Source organism: Sinocyclocheilus rhinocerous, unplaced genomic scaffold, assembly GCF_001515625.1.
Source record: "Sinocyclocheilus rhinocerous isolate Xijiao unplaced genomic scaffold, SAMN03320098_v1.1 scaffold4971, whole genome shotgun sequence".
Classification (NCBI taxonomy): domain Eukaryota; kingdom Metazoa; phylum Chordata; class Actinopteri; order Cypriniformes; family Cyprinidae; genus Sinocyclocheilus; species Sinocyclocheilus rhinocerous.
This window is the reverse complement of record NW_015635718.1, coordinates 36737-47401: the sequence shown is the minus strand read 5'-3', so window position 1 is coordinate 47401 and position 10665 is coordinate 36737. Positions and strand designations below refer to the sequence as shown.

The 10665-nt window shown below is 35.3% G+C and overlaps 1 protein-coding gene across 7 annotated transcripts in view; it reads left to right on the top strand.

The window, feature by feature from the left end:
• Nucleotides 1-229: 229 nt before the first annotated feature.
• Nucleotides 230-10665, top strand: part of LOC107747401 (CMP-N-acetylneuraminate-beta-1,4-galactoside alpha-2,3-sialyltransferase-like) — a 43426-nt gene continuing 32990 nt past the window's right edge. For 6 of the 7 annotated variants that reach the window (XM_016561877.1, XM_016561874.1, XM_016561873.1 and 3 more), the window contains exons 1-2: nucleotides 230-413; nucleotides 7275-7423. In XM_016561877.1, the coding sequence (XP_016417363.1) occupies nucleotides 7315-7423 (109 nt within the window). In that variant the 5' untranslated portion in view covers nucleotides 230-413; nucleotides 7275-7314. Of the gene's footprint in view, nucleotides 414-6210; nucleotides 6819-7274; nucleotides 7424-10665 lie in introns of those variants that run through there. The other variant, XM_016561872.1, reaches the window with a different exon arrangement.

Below are 10665 nucleotides of genomic sequence, written 5' to 3'. Positions count from 1 at the left end.
ATAAATGTAATAATTTTCTTAATAGCCTATCCTTCATTCCAGACTGCATTCTTTTTTCGGGGCGGGTGTTGGGACAGTCAGACATCCGAATTTCAAAAGTAGGCTAGGTGATGTCCCAAAATTGCGAATTTGTAACCCGTCTACAATACCGTCTAAATAGTCGACTCGCTAGAATTTGAGACACGGCCGTGCTGATGTCTGTAGACCTCCCACTTACTTAAAACGGTGGGGAGAGAGAGAGGGTGATTCCCAAATAAACCAACACGCAGCTTCACTCGCGTTGCTTTGAGGAGGTAATAAAGTATCATCGCAATTTTTTGTTACCGAAAAAGGATGGCCCATAACAGCGGAGGAGAAGAAAAATGTGGTCGATAACATTTTAACCTGAGGGTTTTGACGAATGGTGGGGACAGGTAATGTGAAACCGATGGAAGGGGGGGATTTATATGGACATTTATATGCGTTATACCGGACGTTTGTTTTATCACAGAGCTGCCGTTCAATCTGCGCGCAACAGACTTAACTCGACGCTGAGTTAAACGTTGACTGTATGAATTTATGAATGCTTTTAAAAGAGTATCGTATGTTGCTTTCTTGTGAATGAGTTTTAGCCCGTCTGGACTGTATTTGTGTGTGGCTGGCTAGCTGAATGAGCGCAAATAGGCTGCTTTGCTTTAGGCCCCTAAGCGCATAATCCATGTCGCTTCCTTCATATTTTCCATTATATGTATTTTAGTCAGATTCTCTAACTCTGTTCTCCTTTGACACTCGGGTTTATGTGGTCTAACGTGTCGAAATGTATCGGTAATCTATGTATCTTGAGAGCTGCCCGCTGGTTTGTGTGTGAAGTAAAGAGGAGGGTAAACCGTTAGCCTGCCTGCGCTCTCAGTCTGAGAAAAGCAAACATAGGCTACAGTATCGGAACATCACAGTGCCATTATCACACAGCAGTCCGCATACTTTTAGACAGATAAACATGATCAAAATGTGTTTGTTTTTGCTGCGGCAGCAAGTCACTTGTGCTTTGAAGAACAGAATAGCCAGCTACAACAGATGAGCGTTCACCATATGGATCTGGACTTTCGCGTCTCTCAGTTTTTAAAACGCCACGTTACATTAGCCTAATGGAGTGAATTTGTTTTTATTTTTTTGAGATACACTGTCCACACACAGTGTAATAGACAGTTACGCCAAAATGTTTTGATGTCACTGTTTTGGTAAAGTATCTAACCAAGTGGTATTTATACTTTTAATGCAGAGCATTTCACAAAAGTATTTAGGTTTTAAATTGTTAACAATAGATGTACTCAACATAATGAAGATGAAATGTATTGCCTCACTTTTTGGTTATCAGATATTAGTTGAACATGATGTTCGTAGTTCATGTGTTGAATTTCACCTGTGGTTGCTTCACCGGTTACTCTGCTGGGACATCTGTGTGAACTTGAGGGGAAAGGCTTACATTTATTTGCATGCATTCTTTGTTGACTTTTAGGTTTTTAGGTTTCATACAGGAGAACAATCTCTACAGCACGTATTGTTGTTTTAAATGATTGTTATACTCTTGAGAATAAAATTTATAGGATTTGATCGGTTTATCATAACAGACTTTGATCAACCTTGAGGTGCTACGTTTTTCCCCACACAATGAATTGTTTCCGTTCTATTTGATAGACTGCCATGGGCTAACTTTATGTGTTGTTGAAAACCTGTAAGTTTTTCAATCATGTCATCAAACGAGTGGTTAGCAGAATGTTCGTGCTACTCTTATGTGTAGTGTAAGTGGGTGATGACCAGTAGCAGTCAAGCTCCAAAAATGAACCATAAATGATGTGTCATGAAAGTGGCTCATACTAGTTCTGCACTATTTTCCAAGTGTTCTGAAGTCATACCATAGTTTTGTGTGAAGAACAGTTATGAAGAAAGTTATTTGCTGAAAATATCCCCCCTGCTGGCCTATTTGAATGTGTAAACAGATGTGAATGATGTTTGAGAACTGTTCCTTATACGCAAAGCTATTGTATGGCTTCAGATGACAAATATAACTTGAGTCGTATGGACTACTTTTATAATGCATTTAAAAGCACCAGGTCACCGTTCATTTTCACTGTATAGAAGAAAGCAGTGTGAATGTTGTGCTAAACAACTAAAGGTTTGAAACAACATAAGGATGAATAAATGATGGCAGAATGACTGAACAATTATTTTCTTTTATTAGAAGTCTACTGTCAAACCCTAGCAGACAAAATACTTGCAGGCCTCCACTTTTCACAAACTCATTAGTCCAGAGTTATTAATCTCTGAGTGCACATTTTGTACCCATTTATTAGGAAGAAGAAAAAATAATTAAATGAACAATTGTGTTTTTGCCCTGATGGATGGATTAATAATGTATTGTTGTAGTTTTGTTTTCAAACAAACGAACTGTTTTGTATTCAAAAATAATAAAAAGCACTTCCTGTGTGTTTTTCCCCCAAGTTGCATGCCTGTGACTGAAGGCGTATTAAAAATATCCTGTTATATCAGTTCTTAACAAAGGTTTCTTTTGTTATCTTCATTTTTAAGGCCCTATGTGGTTAATTTCCAGAGATACAGGGATTTTAATGTGGTTCCTTGATGAAATTGTACAGAATTTCAGTGGTCCAAAACCAAATGTGGGTCACTTTGTTTGCATACACATTTCTTTTTAGTAAAAAAAAAAAAAGTCTGAAAAACAAATAATGTTGAAATGTATCTTGTTTCCCTCTATCAAAACAGTTGCACAGAACATACGCCTTAGTGCCAAAAATATTAGGGATATACCGATACTAAATTTCTCAGCCATTACTGATTATTTATAATGACGATAGTTTGGTTTAAGGAAAAATATCTTGCCCAACTAATGCTGTAAACTATACAGGGAATGCTCTCATTTTGTATATTATTAGTATAATATTAGGTTATAATGAAGTACAGTGCCTAAGCTATTATATTTAACTACTGTTTCTTTTTAGATATAATAATAACACTTAAAATGTAAATGTTTGTATACAACTTAATTGCACATAAGGTAGTTTTTTTTTATTTTATTTTTTTTATATAAGATTTATTCAAATATGCATGAATAATTAAGAGTAAATAAGCTCCCTCTGGCGTTTATATATATATATATATATATATATATATATATATATACACTATATAATATATACTTTTTGTTCTTCAACTAACTAACCGTGAACACTAGATAACTTTCCTGGGGTAAATGTTAAGTGATGTATTGATCACAAGCTGTTTTATTGGCATCTTTCCATGGTTGAGACATTGACTGAGTGATTACATGAGACATGATACATTTTAGTAAGTTGTACTGTATTAAACATACCTTTTGGTGTTCAAAGTTTGCATGTCTATACTACCAGAAATTATTAAAGATATCTTAATGTTCTTCTAGATTCTGGTTCTTAATAAACTTTTATTTTGTAATCTTCATTTTTAAGGTCCGATAATGTTAAATTCTAGAGCTATTGGGTTCTCAATGTGGCTGTATGTACAAATTGTTGAATCCTGCCCATTTTAATGATTGAAAAAAATGTGAAAATTGTTGCTAGTCATGACTGTTGACACATATGCAAATAAGAACAGTAATCCAGGGTTTAGGAATGTATAGAGTCACACGTCAGATTATGAATAACCAGGATTATTTGTTAACTCCGGTTAAAGTATGAGTAATGTGAAACATTAAATATGATATTCCAGAATCACATTTGCTCAGGGTTTAGAATTACCCAGTCTTAATTATTTCAAGTGTGAGAGACCTTAAATATTTTAAAGTTTGAGGTACTACAAAATGTGCACCCTAGCACTGGATACGTCTTGATCTATGCTTTACATGTTGTAACTATAGGAAATTCTACTTAAACAGTCCAGGTGAGACAAATCTTTGTTTATTGTTGTGAATACAATGTGTGGGGACAGCAACTAGCCTACACTTAGGTGGCATAAAATTTGTTTCAAACATGTAGACCTAGTTAACAATATTGCATATTTGAACTCTTGGTAGCTTTGGAAGCTGTTAAAATTAACAGAATCCCTTCTTCCAAATATCTCGGAAACTGATTAAAATATAGAATCTTATGAATAGACTACTGAGAGCAAGTTAATGTGCCTCAACTTAACCATTTTAGTATTTTTTAGCACACAGACATGTATGTTCTATGCAATTGTTTTGATAGAGGAAAACAAGCTACATTTCAAGGCTAACATTTTTTGTTCTTCAGACTTTCCACTTTAAAAATACAGCAAGTATCAGCTGTATGCAAAGTGACCAAAAATTGTTGGTGGTTTTTTTGTTTTTGTTTTTTTGTCCACTGAAAATGGATAACAATTTTGACATGGAGATTTCCATATATCTGAGACTGAATATAGAGCCTTAAAATGAAGATTCCAAAAGAAAAGTTTATTAAGAACCAGAATATAAAATCATATGGAGATATCATTAATAAGCTACTTCTTGAGTGACAGGCATGCAAACTTTGGGTTGAAAAAAAAAATGGCATTCAGGTATGTTCTATGCAATTTTTTTGATAGGAGGAAATATTTATAGTTTCAATATTATTTTGTAAAAATTTTTTTTTTAAATTTGTCTTTTTAAAACCAAAAAAAAAGTATCAGCTGTATGCAAAGTGACGCACGTTTGATTTTTGACCACTGAAAATGTGTTCAGTTTAACAATTTACTCCTGGAACCATATTGAGATCCCACAATTTTTGAACTGTCACCACTGGCGTATAATGTAACAAAGATTGCTAAAGTCAATAGATTTGACTAATAGACCTATTGTACTAGTCTCCATGTACAAAGTAACATGATGATACTGGCATATTTCTAAGGTCATTTTAATCCTTGCATTTTGGCTCCAAATCTCAGTGTGAAAATTGTCATTACTTTTACAAAATTTTGTTTTGACACGCCAAAACGTATTGTTTCGTTGTGTTTGTCTTGAGAGCTGGTTTGTGTATGAAGTAAAAGGGACAGTTCTCAAATGTTAGTGGAACATGTTCATTAGGATCCTATGATTTCCACGATGCGGAAAACACAGACAGAACCGCTGAATCCAGTCATAAAAATGGAATTTGTGAACATCACAGAATTTGGCAAAATTTGGATGAATAATTTAAAAAGTAGGCCTAGCACTTTACAATGAATTAAATCTCAATATGGATGGACTAGTGTCTGTGAATATTAAACTGTATAAAGACAAGTGATTGAAATATGAAGTCTGCATGTTCTATGATGAAACTATCATAAGATATACACAGAAACTCAAGGCTCTTCACTATAGCCTGTCAAATTAAAAGTAATAATAACATTAATGATATACAGTGCAATACAGTTCTGAAAGAAATAATGCATATCATAGGCCACAATTATTGTTAAAATTTTAATTAATTAAATTGTTTGTCTATTCATAGGACCCTACTTACTTAATGTGATGAACTATGCCTGTTGTTAATGTACTGAGACGCCCGTGTGAACTCGAGGGGAACTGACTTCATACATTAAACATCAGTTAGTTTACCCAAAGTGAGATTGTTCCCTTTGGGGATGTTTACTTACGTTGTTGGTGGTTTTGTGATACAGTTTGCAGTAAGAACACATTTAATTGATTATTATTTATGATGTGCATGGTTTGTTATCCTGTTACACCTGTTGCTGCTATAATAAAAAAAAGTAGCTCTGCTCTTGAATGTGGTTGTTTTTGATGGTGGGTCAGTTTACTTTCTCTTATTTACTTATTTGTTTTCTCTGTAGTCTCTATTTCTAAATATTACAAGCTTTTTCCTTTTAACATAAAGTAGTAAATGTTCTTTTAGACTTGTGTGTTGTACTTTCCATGTCAGCAAATATATATTTTTTAAATTCAGTTTTCTTGTTACATAGTTTCCAAATGCATTATGCTACGATCACTGCGATCAAAAATCAGTCCATTTTTGATTTTGAAAGAAGTCTCTTATGGTCACTAAGGCTGCAATTATTTGTTAGGAAATACAATAAAAAGATAATATTGTGAAATATTAATAAAGTTTAAAATAACTAACTGTACTGTTTATAAATGTCATTTTAAAATATATTTTTTGTAACAATATAAAGGTTTTTACTGCCTTTTTAAAATTAATATAATGTATTTTTTGCTGAATGAAAGTATCAGTTTCTTTCAAAAAAAAAAAAAAGAAACCATGATCATCATTATATTATCTGTAAGAAACGGTATCAATACTATAAAAAAAAACAGTAGCATAATAACACTAGTACACAGATCTGTAGAACAAGTAGTAGTTTACCTTTCACAGAGTCATGCCAAAATATAAGAGCACTAGACAAAAATCATATAGCAATGCTTACTAATGAAAACTATTACAGTAACAAGTATTGTTGCATGAATAATAAAATGATCGACCCCTAACCTATAGTAAAGTATTAACACATTTTGAAGCAGTAAATAAGGTCTAATTTAACAAGACCCATCCCAAAACAGAGAAAACCTTTCACAAACATCTACATCTGCAAGTTTATATGTAGTGTATATGATGAGTTCCATTTAGGTGTTATCATAACACAATTCTTAACACCACCCCAGACCCTATTAAATTTCGAACCCTTTTTACAGCCATGCTTGCTCACCCTTAACAAAATGTGATGCAACACAACACTGCATGAACATGCAGAAATGCATGCTTGGACCGCCCAGGGCTGCCAACAATACTGAGACTCAAACATTTAGGACTGTCACTCCACACTTCCGTTTTCTCACGCATTAACAGTGACCAGTGACTTTTGTATGTATGATTTCTTGTTTTTTTACATTCAGTTAAGTAATATCAAAGAAAGAGGAGAGCTGTTTTCCCAAATATCAGATTGTAAATGTGAAATTGATTTCGTACAGTTTAGAAACAAGAAGTTAATATTAAGTGACTTACATTTCAGACACATTATTGCCTGTTTTTGCTCTATATCAAAAAACGAAAATAGATCCAAATGAATCTACAGCAGAAGCGTTGCACATTTCTGAGTAACGGAGAGCCGGGCTCATCACTCTTCACCCTTTGGATTGTACTTTGTACTTTGTAACTTTGCAGATCCTTCTCGTGCTCAAACAGCAACAGTACTCACTAAAGGAAGTTGAAAATGTAAAAAGCATAATAGGATCCCTTTAATAATGAGAGTCTGTCTGCTTCATTGCATGCTGTGAATGTGTGATTCAGCTTCCCTGGATTTTTCTGTCCTGTTCCTAGGTGATATAAAAACACGGTACCATGTGAATAGTTGAGGAACATGAAGCCTGCACACAAACTACTGTTCGTCCTGTGTCCCATGCTGGTCTTGGGGTTCATCTACTACTCTTCTGGAAAGCTCCATTTGCACGTATGGGGCCAGAAGCCACGTGAGTATTGCCTCCCATTGCCATCTATCTGTTAATGTGTGTCAGGTTGTGACCTCTCCGTACGTGGGTGCCTTTTGGTCTGTCAATATGTATGTTTGCCACAGTTTGTTTGTTAGACCCTCTGTCAGTTAAATTATTAATCTTAACAGTTTGCTTGCATGCTTGTCTTACAACAGGTTGTTTAGGTCAGATGAGTCTTGTGTAGGTTCACAAGTTTTGCATTACTGTTTTCAAAGAGTTCATGTTTTTTTTTCCTCAAAGTGGATAATTCAACTTTTATTTGGCAATAGGGCAAGAATTTGGAAAACTGCTAATGGCAAGATTTTCAAATATCCTCCTTTTCAAGTCCGTGTAAATGGTCTGGAGGCGTGGTAGGGATTTGTGTGGATAAATATTTGTTGTTCAAATGTTTGTGCAGGTATTAGTTTGTGGACTTTAGTAGCTGGTCTGCGGAACCACACACGTTTTATTGAGGGATAATCGACTGAAGCTTATTCTGGCTTCAGCTCACTGTGCTTCTCTTTGAGATTGTTTAGGTGGAAGATGTTATAATGGTTGACTTATTTATTGGCAGGAGTATAACAGATGTATATTTGCATTTGCATGTCAGTTTGGAGTGTCCTTCAGTAGAGTCGCTTTATTCCACACTCCTTCGACCACACAACAGAGGGTTGTCATGTGTACAACAGTAGCCCTACTTTACCAAACACATTTCCATTGTTTGGAAATGGCTGCAGACACAGTCATTGAGAACGCTGCATCTACGCTGATATCACCAGCCTTACATGTAAGCAGCACATGGGTAACTGACAAGACAAAGACGATAAGTAAGTTATGTAAAAACTATGACACTGTCTCAGCAATGTCATCTTTTACATGTAGGAAATATTCTCAAACCATTCTTAAAGATATTTATCTCATATCAGATGGCATGCCAGTGTTTCCTGCACCAACAAACAACACAGCATAAACTGTTATTGTGTGGAAAAATTGCTCTTGTGTACAAGTTCTTTTTAGTGAGTCAGTCAAAAAGATTCACAGTCAGTGGTATCAGAATCACTCAGATATTAAACACCAAATAAATAAACACCATTTTCTGTTATATTGTGTCATTTAATATCAAATCAAGAAATTTCAAAGTGTGAACCTGATATTATATATGAAAACAAATCATGAAAGAGCCATATTGTCCCTCCCCTACTGATTTGGCTAAATCAATTATCCATTACTATTAATTATTTATTTTTTAAGATAAAAATATTTTGCACCAACATTAAACAGTGTAATATCACTGTGAGTTAGCATGAGAAAAGTACATTTAGAAGTAAGTTAATAACTGGGTAAATCAAAACCAAAAGAGCCTCCTCTTGAACTTTGATCTCAGAAGTATTTTTCAAAAATTTTTTTTTTTTCCCCAAAATAATAAGTATACTAAGTATAATATTCTGTTACACCAAATACACAAAATAATGATCTTTAAAAAAGCATCATATGACCCCTTTAAACGCAGCTAACACTAATACATGACATAGGGCAAATGCTCTTTTAAATTATTTGTATTATTATATAATATAAATCTTATTTAGCTTTTTTTGCATGTTTTAGACTTTACACTAACGTTCAGTCTGAGAAAACACAATGAGTAAAAAAAATAAAAATAATAGTAAATGTTGTAGGTGTTGTACCAGATGGAGACAAGGGACCATTTAAAAACAACTGTGTTTGGATGTAAGACCGAAAGGGATAGTTCACCCAAAAATGAAAATTCTGGGCCCTATTTTAACGATATAAGCGCATGTTCTAAAGCACACGGCGCAATTGCGCTTGGGGCGTGTCCGAATCCACTTTTGCTAGGGTGTGTTTTGGGCGTAACGTGCCATAAACCAATCAGAGTCTCATCTCCCATTCCCTATAAAAGCCAGTTGCGCTCGCGCCATGGCGGATTCGCTATTTACATGGCAGAATTTGCAAGCGGAAAAACAGAGTGCTTCTCTAGTGAGGGAACGGATCTGCTCGTGCACGTATATTGTGCACCCACCTATAGGCGCATATTACTAACGCACTCTTTAAATAAAAATAAATAAATATTGCGCCAGACTTTAGACCAGGTTTTTGTTGGTCAATGGCGCAGTCTATATGAGTTGCCTCAAAATAGCAACGCGCCAGCAATGCGCCTGAACACACCTCGTTTTCAGCCAATGGGCACAAATGCATTTGCTATTTAAACAATGTGGCGCAGGACGTGAAAATGACAACTGCGTCGGGCTGAAACTAGCAAAAAATGCCTGGCACCTCATTGCGCCGGGTGTATGATAGGGCCCTCTATCAGTAATTACTCGTCCTCATGTCGTTCCAAACCAGTAAGACCTCCGTTCATTATCCGAACACAAATTAAGATATTTTTGATGAAATCTGAGAGCTTTCTGACCCTCCATTGACAGCAAGGGTCCTACCACGTTCAAGGTCCAGAAAGGTACCAAAAACATTGACAAAATAGTCTGTGACATCAGTGGTTCATCCGTAATTTTACGAAGCTATACGAGAATACTTTTAGTGTGCAAAAAGACAAAATAATTACTTTATTCAATTCTTCTCCACGTCACCCTAACGCCATTATGGAGAGTACCACAACGCATGCGCGTGCTTTGATCTGCACATAAACAATGCATGCACGCGATGCTGCTGGCTTAGAGCACGCATGTGCTGTGCCTTGTTTACGTTCAAATGAAAGCATGCGTATGCGTCGTGGTACTTGCCATAATAGAGGCAGAGGGTGACTCGGGGGAGAAGAATTGTTGAATAAAGTCGATATTTTATTTATTTTTTGCGCACAAAAAGTATTTTCGTAGCTTCATAAAATTACTGTTTAACCACTGATGTCACATGGACTAAGACGCTCTTGGTACCTTTCTGTGCCTTGAACAACGTGGTAGGACCCTTGCTGTCTATAATTTTCCAGATGGTAAAATAAATGCTCTGTGGTATATTTTGAGCTGAAACTTCACAGACACCAGGCCAATATTACATCTTGTAAAAGGGGCACAATAGATGCCCTTTAAAAGCATATAAAGTCAAACCATGTCATATGACATGTTATTAGAGTTTATATGTTTTGCTTTAAAATAAGGTATCTTTGGAGTTTTTTGTCACATTTTTTGTTACCATATTTTGAGAATGACTTTATTTGCGCGCACGTGTGTGAGAGAGAGAGAGAGAGAGAGAGAGACAGGGTCACATCACAG